Source organism: Suricata suricatta, chromosome 2, assembly GCF_006229205.1.
Source record: "Suricata suricatta isolate VVHF042 chromosome 2, meerkat_22Aug2017_6uvM2_HiC, whole genome shotgun sequence".
NCBI classification, from domain to species: domain Eukaryota; kingdom Metazoa; phylum Chordata; class Mammalia; order Carnivora; family Herpestidae; genus Suricata; species Suricata suricatta.
Window position 1 is genome coordinate 125,183,133 of NC_043701.1, and position 18,886 is coordinate 125,202,018.

At 34.1% G+C, this 18,886-nt stretch overlaps 1 protein-coding gene across 1 annotated transcript in view; it reads right to left on the minus strand.

Annotated features, from left to right (window-relative positions):
- Positions 1-18,886, minus strand: part of RTKN2 (rhotekin 2) — a 71,429-nt gene that overhangs the window by 12,779 nt on the left and 39,764 nt on the right. Inside the window, exons 7-9 of the mRNA XM_029931741.1 lie at positions 17,423-17,517; positions 8,591-8,697; positions 7,546-7,677 (exon numbers count right to left, since the gene is read on the minus strand). Coding sequence (XP_029787601.1) covers positions 7,546-7,677; positions 8,591-8,697; positions 17,423-17,517 — 334 coding nt within the window. The remainder of the gene's footprint in view (positions 1-7,545; positions 7,678-8,590; positions 8,698-17,422; positions 17,518-18,886) is intronic.

Consider the following 18,886-nt stretch of genomic DNA (forward strand, 5'->3'; position numbering starts at 1 on the left):
AAGTCAATACAGATGGAATCTGAGAAGTCAATTTTGTAACAAAATACAATTAACTCTGAAATCAAAGGAAAGTTTCTTTTAGCTTGTTCATTATTTTGGATTAAAACTGTACTTCAACCTCTCCATTTCTGTGGTAATGGAAAATTACTAAATCAGGACTAGGTTTATGAACATTTCTTACCTTATTTTGGACTATTTGATCTTTACAAAGTCTACTATGTACCCAGATTATGGTTTCTGAATACTCTTTCCTACTAAAAGGAATAAGAGCCCTTTATAGACATGGCTAATTCTTAGCATGGGCCAGAAAATATATAGGATAATCCCAGAACATCTTGTCCTACCAAAAATCAAAGATTACTAGGATTGTATCAAAAGGACTCAAGAGCCAAACTTAAGAGGCTTCCAATAGCCAAAGGTGGGACAATCTAAATGTTGATAGGAATATGATGGTATGAATTAACGCATGAAATATCTGTAAGTCCATAAATTCTTATGATATCTAAAAATGAACTCATTTGGGGGTAACTGTATAGCTCAGTCAATTAAGCATCCCACTCTTGATTTCAGCTCAGGTCAGGATCTCACAGTTGTGAGATCAAGCCCTGCATCAGGCTCTGTGCTGAGTGAGGAGCCTGCTTGGGATTCTCTCTCTCTCTCTCTCTCTCTCTCCCCCAACTCACCCTCTCTCAAAAAAAGACTCATTTCTCACTCTTGAAGAATGATAGAAACTATCTCATTGTTTTGACAACTAGTTAAATCTTGAAGTCTTTATTCTATCTTTGCTATAAGAATTGTACCTCAACCAAATAGCTTGATAAGATAGAGAAGTCCCACCTAGTAAATGAAGAAAGAATGTTAAAATACCACCAGTTTCTCCCAGGAGAAATAAAGGATGTAATCAATACTCATCTATGTATGTTAATATGATTAGAAGACCCAGGCATTAAATGTCTCCTATAAAAGTACACAGTATTTCCTAAGACATATTGTTACTAACCAACCAACCAACAAACCAAAATCTGATCCAAAAATAGAAGGAAAAAAAAGACAAAGATGTAATCAGCAAAATTTAGACTATGGAAAAGTCTCTAGGATAAATGACACATTTTCTTCAATAAATTGTGTTTTGTGAGTGAAAGAGTATGTATGTGAAAGAGAGAGAGAGAGAGAGGGAGCGCACGCATGAGACCAAGAGACCACTCCAAAAGATTTAGAGATTTAATCAATCAAATGCAACATGTAACCATTATTTAAAAATTCTGATTCAAAAGCTATTTAAAAAATTACAAGGCTGGGAAATTTGAACACTGAATTTTGATGATATATTGACTACATATGACTATAATTGTAATAATTACAAGTAAAATCATACAGTCTCTGAGATTTGCTTCAAAATAATTTTATTATGGACAATGTATGAGAGTACAGATAGGTTTATTTCTATTATTCTCTTTAAGGGTTATCTTTAAAATTCCCCTCCCCAAATTAAAAGTAAAATATAAGTATAAAGAACTTGGTGCCTGCTTTCCTACCTATAATGCTGAGATAATATTATTTCGCTCACAGCTTCCTCAAAACATGTTGTCAAGAATAAATGAGTTCTTTGAAAGGTTTTTGGTCTAAAGTCTTACTAATCAAGAATGAAGACAAAATGTTGCTGGCGAGAAACAAGCTTTAGGCTTTATTTACATTCTAATGACAAAGAAAGTATACTGTCACGATATTTGGCAAGGGTTGTTTGAAATACATAAACCATAACCATAAAGCAAAACAAGCATTAGGAAGGATTAGTATTTAGTGTAATAAAATTATTTTCAATTCATGTCAATGAAATTAGATGTAAACTCCTAAGGAAAAGGCTTGTTTAAGTAATTATTTTTGCTGTATTTAATAAGTGACAACCTAATAGTTAACAGGATTGAGACATTAAAGGACTAACATAATCAGAAAAAAAATCCCATGTGCTTTATAATAATTTTGTTTACTGGGATCCATGACAAACATAATGGTTAAAAGTGATTTCAAGACAATTAACAAAGGTCTATCAGACCAAGTAGTGATATTGATCTGTTGAGTACAAATTTTATTCTTCATTAAGTTGAAGTGATGTATAGTATTTAAATCAAGAAAATACTTTTGATCTCAAAGACCCATACCACTTTTCCATTCCACTACTCACCCCACTGGCAGTGGATAAAACTGGCTAATAAAATGTTTTCTACAATGTATAGAAGATTCAATGGCTCTGGTAAGTATACCTTATTGGGAATGTCTTGCTCAACAACATTAATTGTGAAGTTTTTTGAGGCTGAAGCAATCACTCTGAAGTAAATCACCCTTTCAAATTTGGATTGAAAAGAAGAGGGGAATAGCTTAGGCCTTTCTTTCCTTAATGTGACTATTTCCACAGATGGCTCCCTATGAAAATTACTAAACTGATTTAGCTTTATAGGAAATGCCATTTAGAGGGGAAAAAAATTACAGTTAGAGAAGAGGTCCTGTGATCAAAATAACAGAATTACTGTTTATATACCTTAGGAACTGCAAAATTTATGATTTTACATAATTTTTAAAGTAGCATTAAGCAAAATTATTATTTTCTAAATCATGAGATAAGAAGAAAGACAATCAAGAGAAAAGAACTCTGATCTGTATTTAGTATTTAACATTATTAAGCATAAAAAGATGTTAGAGACCCAGAATTGAAAATACACTAAAAACTGAAACAAAAGCATCCTTAAAAGTTTTATTTGGTGCTTACCTGCTCTACATATCAGAAAATATCAAGTTGACATTTATGAAAGGTCCTGTTTAACATGTATCCCGTAGAAATTTCCAAAGTAAGTCAAACAAAATACCTACCTTATATTTGAAAATCAAATAATTTAAAACATTGAATAAATAAAAATCTATGAGTTTACCATTAATACGGGGGACCACAATAGACACAACACTCATGTGCTTCTGCTGGAGGGAGTAATGCCACTCCGATACATACTGCCAATATCAACACAAGACCAAAATATCAACTTCTTACTTTGAAACTTGGTAATTAGAACAGTAAGCTTTTATCCTCCTGTCTTTTTAGGAAGGACTGGAATTCATTCCCACTTGATGTGAAAAAGTCCTTCTTTACAAAAGAATGCCGGCTAATACATATAGAATGACGGATATTGTGAGAACAACACCTGCAACATCCACCATAATAACCAATTCAGACAAGGGCAATCTGGTTGCTAAAACCATTATGTGAAAGACTGCTGGACAACAAAGATATTCACACAAGCCACACTATCACCTCTTGACGACCTGTTAATAGTAAAGAGGAAGGCTTACCTTTCTGCTGGGGAGAGCTAGTGGTCACCACGTTGACCAAGTCATTAACTGTGGCATTGCCAATAATGAGTCAGCCTGACATGTGCCCCTGAACAGAATGCCCTGTAAAGCATTTGTCATTATGCATGAAAAAGCTTGTAAATAATGTTTAGAATGAATCTAATCAAACCTCTAGACCTAATTTACAGTTTAGAAGAATGTACAATCCTTGAACATTCCTAGATTGAAAGTAAAAGCTAAAAGGATACTTCAGGGAAAATGGGGAAATTTGAATATGGACTGGGTGTTAGCTGATATAAGAGAATTATTGTCAATTTGGTTAGCCATGATAATGGTATGGTAATCTCATCTACACAACAATCTATTTTTAGAGGCTCCTATTTTTAAAAGTTGCACGTTGAAGTATTCAGGGATAAAGTATCAATGTTGGAGACTTATGTTCAAATGGGTCGGCAAAAAATATAGATAAGAGACTTTATAGACTTACAGCTGTAAGATAAATAAGGTCTGAGGGTGATTATAGCTGACAGCATTACTGTATGATTGAAATTTACTGAGAGAACTTAAATGTTCTCACAAAACTTAAACGTATAATCCAATATTGATTGTAGTAATGATTCTAACAACTGCATATTATTTGTCAAAATTATCAAATTGTATATTTATAATTAGTGAATTTTATTTTATATAAATTATACCATTATAAAGCAAATTAAAAACTAAATATAAAGAGTTTATGGGGTGGCTGGGTGGCTCAGTCAGTTAAGTGTCAGACTCTAGCTCAGGTCATGATCTCACCATCCATGGGTGTGAGCTCCACAGCCAGCTCTGTGCTGACAGCCCAGAGCCTGGAGCCTGCCTCGGATTCTGTGTCTGTCTCCCTCTATACCTCACCCACTCACACTCTCTTTCTCAAAAATAAACAGACGCTTAAAATAACTTTAAAAAAGCATTTAAACTTCCCCCAAAAAGAAAAAAAGAGATAAAGATGACAACAATGGTAACTGTTAAATCCAGGTGGTATGAAAATGTCACTATAGTATTGTTTCAACTTTTCTATAAATTGGAATAATTTTCTAAGTTGAGAAAAATTATGTAAAAATTACCTTAGTAGGAGATATAATTACATAACGTCCAGGTTTACAAAAGTAACAAATGGATTTCTTGACTGATACCGTCATATTTAAGTAAGGAGACTAGGGCATTCACGGTTAAAAGTGAAGCTTTCGCGGAAATGGAGGGTTCTAAGGAAGCCTGACATAGAAGTTGGAACTGCAAAGAGAAAAGCTGGAGAAAAGCTTCTCAGCCTTGGAGAAAATGAAGACAGCAATATCACTAAGCTAGAGAATGGAAGACTGTTACCAGTTTAATCTTCGAGATCAGCAACTAAATCACATTAATCTTCTCAACCTAACCCTTACCTCATGGGTTAATCTTAAAATTCTCTTTTGTACTTTAGACAAATGTCATGCACAATGACATTTATGTCATTAGTCATCAGGGTCAAACATAGCCCATATTGCCCCCAAGTCTAAGGCTGAGCTTATACAAATTACTAGATTAATCATTTTCCTGTGAATTTGTAATGGTCAATTGTGGAACCACTCCTGGGATTTCTAAGAATGGTGATTCCAGTCATTGTAATAATGAAGTTGATTGACTACAGAATCCCATCAGTCATCAGGCCATCAGCTTTTACGACTACAAGTAAAAATGAGTCAGTTGAAAAAAGGTCAACTCAGTTGGACCATGTAAACACTGTTAACTGCTTTTTTGGAATTATACCCTTGTCATCAGGCAAGAAAATATAGATACACTGGTGACAGTAACAGAGGGGTGCCATTATAACTGCCTCTTAACTTTAAATGGTAAAGAGTCGATACATGTTCAAGCCATTGCTTACAGGTATGTAGTAACTGTAGCTTCAGATTCAGAACCTCACTTCAGAGTTGCTTTTTACCCTCATAACTTATTCAGAGTGGGTACAGAGATAGGAAAAAATCTAATTTTGCCTTCCAAATCTAGTCTAGCAGTATGTCTGTAAGGAAACAGAAAAACAGTGAGCCATATAATTTTACTTACTAGCTAGACAAGTTCTATCTGATCTGTGAGTCTGTTTCTTCACTTGAAAAACAGAAATAACATACCTATAAAACAGGGCTGACTTACCTGCTCTGTCTATCATAAAGGGCTGATACGGTAAAATGAATATCTTGAAGACTGTTTTCAAATAAAATAAATGAATTTAAAAATATCATCTGTCTAGATTATATTTTAATTTGTTGTCTGGCTATTCACATTCCATTGTACAACATGTAAAAAAATCGGTAGAATTCCATTTTTTACTACCTAGCTACCTAGTGAAAAACAGCGCAGAACTCTTGCCAAAAATATTTACCTGAACCTAGTGAAACAATTAGTCAAAAACAGATTTAGGGACTAGCCTGGACTTTCCCAAAATGTCAATATAATAAAAGATGAAAAAAAAAAAAAGAGGCAATGAGTAATGGTTCCAATTTAGGTAAAAAGGAAAAAACAAGAGACCTGGTTACTAGCTGCAGTTTCTGCTCCTTGATGGGGGTTTTGGATCAAACAACAAAATACAAACTGGAACAATGTAGGGACAATTGGGACAATTTGCTCTATATATCAGATGTTATTTTACCAACAATAAGTTTCTTGAGTGTGGTAAATAAGGTGGTTACGAAGGAAATGTCCTTATCTTTAGGTGAAACATTATGCTGTCGGCTACTTACTTTCAAATGGTTCTGAAAAATATCTCAAACTATGTAAAGAGAAAGCAAATATGGCAAAATATTAACAAAAGCTAAAGACTCTAGGTGAAAAGCATACAGGTGTTTTTTATTCTATTCTTTCAACTTTTCTTCATATTTGTAATTTTCAAAAGACCAGGGAAAAGTGGAGACTGCATAAACACAACAAAACAAAAAATTGGCAAGTAATGAAAAAAATATATCAGTTTTCCAATAAAAATACATTTTCATAAACCAACCTAATTATCTAAACTAAAATAAATTCACCATATTATAATATTGAGGTATACTATTTAAGAGCAACATTAATCTTTCTAAATACAAAACAGATCAATTAAGTGGACTTAATTTAAAAGGTCTCACTGAAGAATTTCCTTTAAGAAAAAGGGGTTGTGGGAGGGGGATGGGCTAAATGGGTAAGGGGCATTAAAGAATCTATTCTTGAAATCTTTGTTGCAATATATGCTAACATGGATGTAAATTTTTTAAAAATTAAATTAAAAAAAGAAAAAGCAGTTTAATTTCCACAAGCAGGACAGAAACAGACTGTTATTATTGGAAATGATCATAGAAATTAACTCAAATCTTTACAGATTAGCAAACCAGTATCCACATGTTTTTCAAGACATATAATTTTATGTTTTTTAAAAAGAGAATTTCAAGTAAAGCAGAACATGTACAGTTAACAGATGTGATGGCCCATATTTTACCAGATACAACTCAACCACTCCAAAAGCAAAGGAAGCAAAGTAAAATAACTAGAAACAATAAAATATAGTCTATGGACAGAAAACATGATGTTCTGCTCTAGAAATGCCATCATAGTGCTCTAGAGTAGGAATGCCAAAATGGGGGGGGGGGACCCTCTCTAATAAACATTAGACTTAGGTAACAGACAAAGATAAATTTAAGATCATGGGAGAATTGTGTGTGTGTGTGTGTGTGTGTGTATATATGTGTGAGAATCAGGCTTTCCTGTGCTGACAGAAAGCTGGACAACTGCCCATCAATCCCCTAAGAAATCAGGAAGTACACTTGGGAATATCTTTTATGGGTTCATTTGAATACTAACTTTCTAGAAAAAGCATCACTGTAACATGAGCTAACAGTTCATGTTTATATTACCTCTTAAATAAATTCATGAAAAATTTAAATATCCTGTTAATGTGTAGTTACATTCTCTGCTTTAAAACCTATTTACTGGTATAGATTTCCAATTACTATGTTTTGTTAGGAAATATACAGTATTTCCTTTACTGGATAAGCTCTGTAATAGAAGAAAATTACGAATATTAATTTATATTTATGAACTAACCTATTTTCAGCAGTCCTTTCTTTTTCTTCATAAGATGGCAGTAATGTAAATTATATAGAAAAGAACAAATTTTATCCAAATGTTATGTCTTTATTTTCAAAATAGCATTTTATTTACCTTGTTAACAGATACTACCAAAGCTGGTTCCACTTTGGCTTCAATTTCTTCTGGGGTATAAAAACAATAGAGTTTACCCCCTCTTAAAACACAGTACAACCTTCTCCAACTAATCAGGCTTTCCACCATTTGCTGAAAAAGAATTCAAGCAACCATCAACCTTAATCATAATTTGTCATCTTCACATTAAATTCAACAAAATACTTCAATTATCAAAGTTATGTTAGTTTAAAAAATATCTTAATGTGATAGAGTTACCCATTAATTTAATGTACAATAAGTCAATAGTCAAAAATCAAAGAGTAAGTTAACACCACAGAAGAAAGGTTTGGAATTCTCAAAAGCATTAAGCAAATGGAGGTAATGATTACCACATAACTTTTACACATACAGAATCATAAATCAATGCAGTTTTACAAAAGTTAGTCTAATAAAAATCAGTGCTTCAAATTCCACAGCCATCCATCTAATGACTCAAAAAAAATATAAAAATAACTCACTACCCAAAATATAATTTTCCCTTACTGTTCTCAGAATACTGGAAAATGTTGACTACCCTATAAGAATGCAAATTTCCTTTCCTCTTAATGGAATCTTTTTAAAAAGGTATTGATTCATTGAAGCCCATAATTAATTATTTACTGCATATAAATAACTATAGTTATAAATAAATCAGGAGTAGGTGGCACAGAAGCAGCTTTGGAAGCCCAGAGGCCTTAAGTGTGCCAAGAGCTGTCTGCCAGGAAGGCCTCCTAGGAGAGGTGTGGAGAAGCCCTCATCGGCGTCCACAAGGGGGCCTCTGCTGCGACGGTCCCGCTGCTGCCATTATGAGGCGAGGGGCTGGAGAGGCTCCTTAGCCATCAAAACCGCCTTAGACCCCTCCCCTTCCCACCGCCTCACCCCCCACTCGATGCCTAACACTGAGAAAACGGTCATTTAAAGGAAGACTTTAAAAATAATACTTTTCATTATCAGAAGACTAAACTGCCAGTATATTAAGATCTAGACTATAGCTATAATTGTAGGATATTTAAAGTCCTCCAACCTGCTGATTAAGAAATCCTGCAAATGCATCCTCAGCCATACAAGCTGGCTGGGCGACTAGTCGGCAGCACATGTTGCCATATAAGGGAAGCCAAAATGAAGACTCCTCTATTTAAACAAGACAGAAAAAAAAATCAAGTTACAAACATGTTTATTTAAGGTCATTATACATTTTTTTTTCTTTTTTGAAAATTTTCTTGCTTTGTGTAAGAACATTTGTAAAGGTTCATCCTACCCAAATACCAAAGCCACAGTTAATGACAAAATCAACTATGAGAAAGTAGACAGGACAGGATGATATTAAACTGATAGTTTATAAATGCTTTCACCCAGAATAGACGTGCAACTTCTGGTCTTTTGATCTCTTGTTTGATCTTAAAGTATTTAACCATTGAAGGTAGTTCATGGCATATAAGTAAACTCATTTAAAATAAAAAACATTCTAATAAAATGATTTTTATATGTCAGATTCTACTTTTTGTTTTGATTTTCATTATAATAGCTAGCAAAGTGCTCCTCTGAATATAACATTTCAGAGGACAATTTCAAGATAATACTTTAATAAGCCTCTTGGCCCTACCTTGTTATGCCATAAAGCAAGGAAGTACTCAATGAATGATGAGAAAGAACATTGTCAAAAAAGACAACAGAACCCTTCTTGAGTATGTCCCCATTGGCCAAATTGGGGACAACTTGAATCTTAAAACAAGCAATGATATTAACAGATTATGATGCACTGAATAAAATAGGAAAACATGAGTCCAGATGGATATAAATAAATGAATAAATTGAAAGACCAGTAAGACATACTTAGATAGTTTCAAGGCACCCCCCCCCTCTTCCACATAAAATATATATTAAAAGTTCTTTCAAACGGGAAACAAGAGAGAAAGTTTACAGTAGAGAAGCTGGGCAGACACCACACTAATCAAGTGATCAAAGTAAAAAATTATCAGTAATGGGATCAATCTAAATTACACGCCACTTGACAGAACTCAGTAAGAACTCAGGATCACTTCTGTGATATTCCTGCCAAAGATGCATATCCCAAGTCTTATCCCAAGATAACATCAGACAAACCCAAATTTAGGGACCTTCTGTGAAATAACTATGATGTTTAAAAATATGAAGGTTATTGGGCCGCCTGGGGGCTGAGTTGATTAAGCATCTGACTCTTGATTTCGGCTCACATCCTGATCTCATGATTCATGGGGCTCAGTTGGTTAAGCATCTGAATCTTGATTTTTGGCTCAGGTCCTGATCTTATGATTCATGGGTTCAAGCCCCATGTCAGGCTCTGCACTGACACTGTGGAGCCTGCTTGGGATTCTCTCTCTCCTTCTTTTTCTGCCCCTCCTCTACTCTTTTTCTCTCTCTCAAAATAAATAAACATTACAAAAAAAACTTTTTTAAATGTCAAGGTTATGAATGCCAAGAAAGGACAGAAGAAGTGGTCCAGTTTGAAAGAAACTAAAAGAAGCTTGATAATCAAATGCAATGAATGATTCTGCATTGGATCCTTCTGTCATAAAAGACATTATTGGGACAGTAAGCAACACTTCATTTAATAGAGTCTGATGATTAAATGATAGTAATGTATTAACATTCATTTACTGACTTGGATAGTGGTAGTGATGTAACTGACGTCCTATTAGTAGGAAATATGTATTAACATATTTGGAGGCATTGGAGAATCATGTAAACTTGCTCTCATATATTTTTTGGGGAAAAAGATCTTGACATTTAACTTGTAACTTTTCTGTAAGTTTCCAATTGTTTCAAAAAGTTCTTTCAAAAAACATTAAGATATTCCTTTAATGTAGTGTGTAAGCAGGCATAGAGCCTTCACATGTGCATGGAAAGAAAGCATTGCATAATTTATTCTGTGTATCAGGGTATAAGTAAAAACCCAATATGTGGCCCTTCACCCACAATGGACCACACAAAAATGATATTCAAAGTTTTCAGTGCATCCCTGTTGGTAATGCCTATAAAATAGCTAGCTATTGGTTGTTACGATTATTGACCCAAAAGTCTTAATAACTCTAGAAATAAAACATTTTTTGGTAAAAATACAATTATATATAGATGCCATGCCAAGGTTTGACACATCAGTTAAATGAAAAATACGTGCCTAAATAAAATATACAAAGAAAAACAAAGTTTTTAAAAACCTGCCTGCAAATTATTAAGAGCGGAGAACAACAAATTGTATGGGACTGTCCACATCTTTTTTATTAATATCTTGAGAAAGCTGCTATCTTTCAGAAATAAAGGGTTTGACCTCGGAGAAATAAATGCATAAATAGAACACAGGCAATGATTCTAAAACACAGGCATAAATAAACAGATACAGAAGTTCCTTTTCTAAAACAGAAAATCAAATCAAAATTCTATAAAAGCAGGCATCTGAGTAAAACATCTGAACTCAACTTTGTGATTTATGAATTTAAACTTTGAAAGCAAATTTCTTTATGTAGCAATCCTAGATTTATGGATGGCTCATGTCTAAATATCTGTAAGTGCGTTGTTTTTAAACTAGGATGCACTTTGTTAAAAAAATAGAATCATAAATGATTAGTTTTTCAGACAAATTCATAAAGTTTGTCTAATCATTAATGTATCCTGGAAACTACCACTCGTAACAATGTGCTTCTCCAGTAAAATAAGTTTAGATTTCATAGTATGCAGAGAAAATTAATTTCCCTCTGATGACAGCCCTTGGAAAGGAATACTAGATACAGAAATCCTTTTTCTGCAGACCCTTCGCCATCTACTCTGTAATCACCTGTCCCTTCTGACCAAGGTCTCTTTACAGCTGAGGACCACTGTGGTAGAAGCAGCTTCTGACAAGAAACATGACATCCAACTAGTCAATTAACCCAGCTGAGGCCCAAGTCTTCATGTTTAAAAATACTACCCATCTTAAGTAGGAGGGTTGTTGTGAAAATCAAATAATGTGGACATGGCATCTATCACTGTGTCTGTCACAGAGCAGCTTCCTGTCATTTTATATCCAGGGCAGTCTCACTCCCCAGACCACGCCCTTTCCATTTTCAGTGCTGTCTCCATCCCTGCACAACATAACTAATCCAAAAACTTAATTCTTCTTTTCTAACCATGGGCGACATTAGGACAAGATGAAATGAAACTGGAAGTGAAAAAGCAATTTGACTCTTCACTACTTAAAGATTTTATCTAATTCATTTGCAGTTTCAAATGGGGAACAAAATGGTGTTTAAAAATGACAGCAACAAAAAAAAACAAAATACAGGCAAGGGAAAGAATCCAGATAACATCTTAGTTCCCTGTGAGTCAATCCTCACAATGTGGTTTGATTGTTTCATAAAAAGAATAAAAATTTCTTGATGATGAAGATACCATTTTAGCTTTTCCTTTCAATTATCAAGAATAAGAAAACTGTATTATAAAGTTTAGGAAATATAGTTATTTCCTCTTGATTTTACAGGCACTGACAAAACTTTATTCAGGAAAACCCAATGTATTAACACAGATTTATATTAATGAATAAATTTGAAGGTGGCTTTTTTTCTGTATAAAATTTTGTTTCCTTTAAATTAAAATATGTCTTCTTTTTCCAAATAGGATTGATTTACAAGATTTTAATTCATCACACATTCTAGGAATATACCTACTAAGAAGAATTAGGCACATGGGTTATTGTTTCTTTAACTTTCTTCTGTGGCACCCATAGCTCCCACACCCACAGGTTTGGGTGTTACTGTTCTAAGCACAGGTCTTCTCACAGTCCTCAGTGTGAGTCTGTACTGTGTTTCTCTAAAAATGAGCCATACCACCTAGTGCCCATGCGGATCTACCCGTGAGCATTTTATTGAATAAGAATCTAGTAATATCTTACAGAACACTGAAGACAACTGAGGAATCACTGCTAAAATTAATGCTTCATTTATGAATTATATTCTTTCCCACAACTTTGCAGATGATTTGGTTGAAAGAACGGGGCCTTTCATCATCAATTCCATTATTCACAGATGGATAGTATTTAGAGTCTTTAGGTGCTTTAACAGTCATCATCCCTGACCAGAAAGCATAGCAGACAGTACGGCCTGTCCTGGATTATTCAAAGGCTGACTCACCCACTTCCTAGCTACATGACCTAGCATGCTATGTTCTCTAGGCTGCAATTTCCCCATCTGTAAAATGTACATGACAATAAAATGAAGAACTTGTGAAGGTCACAGAACTAGCCAGTGCTAGAACCAGAATATGAGTCCAAGGCTGATGACACCACAGTTCACACCACTAATCACTTCATGGTAATGCTTCTTTATAGATACAACCCACAACACTAGGAATGAAAATTGCTTAAAAGTGTTTATTTATTTACATTTTATTGTAGTAAAAACACCTAACAGAAGATTTATCAGATTTTTTTAGTTTGTTTGTTTGTTTATTTATTTATTTATTTGAGAGTGTGCGTGTGCACAAGAGCGGGGGACAGGCAGAAGGAGAGGCAGAGAGAGAATCCCAAGCAGGCTCAGCACTGTCAGCAGAGTTCAGTGAGGCACTTGAACTCACAAACTGTGAGATCATGACCTGAGCCGAAATCAGGAGTCAGACACTCAACCAACTAAGCCATCCGGGAGCACCTCCGCTTAACAGATTTTTAAACGCACCATACAGTATTCTTAACAATAGGCTCTACATCGTACAGCAGGTCTCTAGAACCTACTCATCTTGTATACCTGAAATTTTACACCTGTTAATTAGCAACTCCTTCGTTCCCCTGGTAAGTGCCATTCTGCCCTGGTGCTTCTTTGAATTTGCCTATGCAGATACCTCATGTAAATGGAACCATGCAGTGTCTGTCCTTCTGGGACTGGCTATTCCAGTTAGCCTGATGTTCTCAAGGGGCATTCATGTTGTCACATATTGCAGAATTTCCTTCTTTTTTAAGGCTGAATATTATTTCATAGGACATTGTCTGACACATAATAGACATTCAACATATGATGGCAATATTGATAATTCCAGAAAACTGACACAAATGAAATGACAATAAACTTCATCTGCCAGACTTTGTGATAAAATTGGTAATGCAAATACTACTGCAGACTTCAAATTTTAGGTAAGAAGGAGATTGTACAGACCAATCTTCCCACTGAAAACTACTGAAAATGCTGTATCAAATATATTTAAAATTTCTTCCAAGAGCAACAAAAAGGTAACAAGATCGTAAGAAATTACCAGTACAAATCTGATGAGAACCAGTGAGTTAAGTGAGCACAGACGCTGCATTTGTCCTGAGAGCATTTGCTAATCCCAGCAAGTCTGAGTTTATGATTTAATGATCCTGCAAGATGAGGAAGCAGAACAGAAATCAAAGTCTAGGGCCTGAACAATGTACCTGGTTTAAGGAGAGATCCTCCCCCTGCTAGGCTGATATCCCAATGGAACCACTGACAGGGTGGAGGTGAACCGGAAATAAACCAACCTTGCTGCTAGGATTCTCAGTGCCTAGAGGTGGGGATAGAAGGGGTCCAGAAAAACTCAGACATGATCTTTGGATAAAGTGGGCCCCGAATGATAGTCCCTCCATGTGCCTGCATCAATTCATTCCTGTACATAAACTTTTGATGTTAATGACAAATATATTCTAACCTAATATGCAAGGAATTGAGACATCCTGAGAACTGTAGGAAAAAACAACAGAAATATACCCAGAAAGACACTATACATCTGAATTATTAGTCACAGTCTATAAAATAGCAATGCATGCTCTTCCACTGAAAATCTAAAAGATAACATGGACAATGCATGCAGGAAACACATCATAAAAGGTAGCAAACAGGGAGGATAAATTGAAATGACCGACTTGGGTTTAACCGGCAAGCTGGGAGAAAAGTAAGAGAATAGAGCAGAGGCTCTCTGAATGGAAAACTGAGATTTCACCCAAAAGTAATGAAAGACACCAATCAGTAATTTCAACAAGTCAAAAGAGTTTCTAAAGCAGCATAAATAAAATTAAATTCTGCACCTATATCATAAGGAAACTTCAGAAAACCAAAGCTGAAGGGAAAAGAACGCTACCTTCACAAAAGTGACACAACGACATGATTTTCAACAGCTAGTAAAAGAAGCCAGAAGATAGTGAAATTATATCTTTAATGTTCAAAAAGAAAAAATGAAAACTGCCAAAATTCTATATCCTATAAAAATATCTTTTAAGAATAAAGTGAAAAAGAGTCATCTTCAAACACAAGAACAGAAGTATATGATATCAGTGGAACATACTAAAAGAAATTCTTAAGGATTATACTTCAAGCATAAGGAAAATGATCCCAGATGTAAGGTATTAGATACAAGTAGTGCACAAAAACTTGAGGTAAACCTAAGTAAATATAAAATGTATAAAATTCTTGTGAAATTAAAAATCGAATAGAATTCTAATATATAACAATAGCACACGTCAGAAAAACGGAGTTTAACTGTCTAAAATCCTTGCATTGTCTAAGAAAAAGGTAAAACTATCTCTTTTTTTAAGTTTATTTTGAGAGAAACAGAGAGCATGCACGTGGTGTGGGGCTCAATCACATGAACTGTGAGATCATCACCTGAGCCAAAATCTACAGTTGGACACATAATCAACTCAGCCACCCAGGTGCCCTATAAAACTATCTTTTAATTTTAGACTTTAACATATATGATTAATGGCATTTCTAGAAGTAATTTCTAAAAGATGAGAAAAAGAATTGTAACTTAACTTGGAACAAGGAAAAACTGAAGTGATGGAACTATCAATCCTTAAAAACTCAAGAAAGAACAGAAAACCCACTATGAAATATATAAGACCAGCAGCAAACACTGGATATGATGGCAGATTTAAACATAAATATTCAATATCATACAATTTGGGTTATAAACTATTTGGTATCAAATGCAAAATGACTAAATGCTCCATTAAAAAACACAAAGATTGTCAAACTGAATAAAAATTAAAATCCAGTATATAATCCTGTTTGAAGAGGCATATCTACAATATAAAAATAAGAACAGTTTGAGGTAAAAGAGTAGAAGAAAATGTACAATTTAAAAATTGTGTGTATCAAATAGTAAAGGCTCATATAACATAAAGCAAAAATAGACGTAACTATGAGAACTAGAAAAATCCACAATCACAGCAGATTTTATCAGACTTTTTACAGTAATACATAGGATTACAATAATTGTTTTTAACAAATAATTGGAATATATAGAACAGACCACTGAATAAAAAAAGCCAACAAAACCACTGCAAGAATGATAATAAAAAGACAGAGAGCATACAAAATGCCAGTATCAGGTGGAAAGGAGAAACATCACTACAGGTACTGGAGAAATTCAATAAAGCTACCGTGGAAAAATTAATGCTCATGAACCTGAAGTTTCAGATCAAATACACACACATGTATAAAAATATAACTTACTAAAACTGATTCAAGAAACTGTAAAACTAAAGAACCCTGTAACTATTAAAAATAACTGAATAAGTTACATAGTGATATGATCAAACAATGAAATACTATAAGCAATAAGATATATACACACTGAATGAATAAAAACCAAGTCGCTAAAAAGACATAATGTGATTTTATCCATATAAAGTTCAAACACAGAAAAAACTAAATTATATTATTTAGAGAAGCACACATAAATGGTAAAACCAAAAATAAATGCAAGGAAGTGAATACTATAAAAACTGGGGCACATTTACACCTAGAATAATTAAGAAGAAGTAATGTCATGTTCTTTCTGGACGTGGAAGTAGTTATGCATATATTCATCTCATAATTATTTGTTACATTGTACATTTACATTTTAAGAACTTTTCTCTTGTTTAATGTAAGTTTTATTTTTTAAAATTTTTTTAATGTTTTATTTTTGATCATGAGTGGGGGAGGGGCAGAGAGAGAGGGAGACACAAATCTGAAGCAGACTCCAAGCTCTGAGCTGTCAGCACAGAGCCCGATATGGGGCTCAAACCCATGAACTGTGAGATGACGACCTGAGCCGAAGTTGGACGCTTAACCAACTGAGTCACCCAAGTGCCCCTAATTAGTAAGTTTTAGTTCAAAACTTAAAAAATTTTGTTGTAAAATCATCTATCTCATCAGTATAGAGCCACCATCCTTACAACAGTAAGTACAAATAAGGTAGTACATAATTTTATATATTCTGCTTCAGAAAATGGACAAGAATAAATGACCCAAGTTATATTTCCAAACTACTTTACAATCACCACTCTGTATTGCTCCTCATAGGTAAAATAATCTGGGAGAATGGAGCATGCTCATGCTAAATTTTACAAACCTTCCTAATTGTTTACATCCCTTCTTCACCTTGCAATATTATTTTTTGGGAGAAACTACAACTACCCATATCATCCAGAGATAAAACAGTTAATATCAATTTAGCGCTACCTTCTCCTATATCCTCTGTTTCTACCAACATAAGGTAGAACTTTATTTCAACTTTAAAAATAAGATAGGTCTTTGATTGCCAACTAGAAGAGTGCCGAAGTAATCAATTTCAAGTCCAAGACAAGGATTTAGAATACACAAAGCCTTTCTGTTCTCACTAAGCCAGCCTCATAAACAAATCTCTGGCAAATGGCATGAAAAAAACATAACATTTTTTTCTCTTTTGGGGAAAGGGAATGGACATATTAGAAAGAACCTACAGAATCATGCATGCCTACATCCAAAATGCGAACATCCGTTTCAGAGGAGCATATTAAAATTAGAAATTATTACTGCCACAACATTTTCTATTGACATACATACATAATAAGTAAAATATAGAGTGTACTCACCATTTCCATTAATAGACAGATTATGGGTCTTGAAGCTATCCTCAGCACTTTCCAACGTCAGAGTAGTATGAGCTAGCAAATTATATTTTGCACCCCTAGTAATAGAGAGACATAAGACATACGTGAAGTATTTTAGTATATTTTCTAGTACATAAAATATTTAGATGTTCAACAACAGAAAATAAACAACCTGACTAAAAAGTAGGCAAAGATCTTGAATAGACATTTCTCCAAAGAAGATATACAAATGGCCTATAAAAACATGAAAACATGCCCAAGATCATGAATTATTAGAAAAATGCAAATCAAAACCCACGAGATGCCATTTCACATCCATTAGGATATGTTTTATTAAAAACAACAAAATAAAACAGAAAATAGTAAGTGTTGGATAGAATGTAGAGACACTGGAACCTTTGTGCATTGCTGATGAGAAAGTAAAATGCTGTAGCCACCAAGGAAAGTGGTATGGTGGTTCCTCAAATAATTAGAAACAGAATTACACTGTAATTAGGAATTACACTCCCGGGCATATACCCAAAAGAAGTTAAAGTAGGGACACAAAGGGACACACATACACCTGTATAAATAGCAGCATTACTCACAGTAGCCAAATAGTAGAAGAAAGCCAATTGTTCAAAGGATGAAAGAATAAACAAAATGTCATACATATATAATGGAATATTATTCAACCTTAAAATAGGAAGGAAATTCTGACACATTCTACAACATGGATTAACCTTCAAGACATTATGCTAAGTGAAATAAGCCAATCACAGAAGAACAAATACTGCTTGATTCCACATGCAAAGCCCCTAGAACAGGCCAATTCATAGAAACAAAAACTAGAGGAGGAGATGGAGTGGCTGGATGGAGTGGGGATCAGGGTATGATTGTTTATGGGGTACAGAATTACAGTATGGAAAGATAAAAAAAGTTCTGGAGATGGATGATGGGATGGTTGTATAACTCGGTGGATGCACTTAATGCCATTTAACTACATACTTAAAATGGTTAAAATGGTAAATTTTATGTTACATATATTTAACCACAATAAAAAATGGAAAATATATTTAGATGTTATAGATGACAGATTATAACATAAATGAATTATCAACTTAGCATTTTTATCTCTTTACACTAATTTATTTTATAAAAATCTGCAAGTTATTTGGTTTAACTCACAAATGTTTCTCTGGAAAATCTCCATTCATTCAAAAATATTAACTAAATACCTAATATGTGCCAAGTCCTATGCAAGGTGATGGGACATTAGTGATAAACAAGACTCAGTGTTACAGTCTGATGCAAGGGTGAGGGAAAAAAAGAATAAGCAGAGGGATAAATAAAATATTGACATCTGTAAATTATAATGCAACTTCTCCTATGAAACAAAGGAGTAATTAAGAAGGAGAAACAGGAAAGGACTCTCTGAGGGGTAATGGTTATAACCTCGTAAAATGA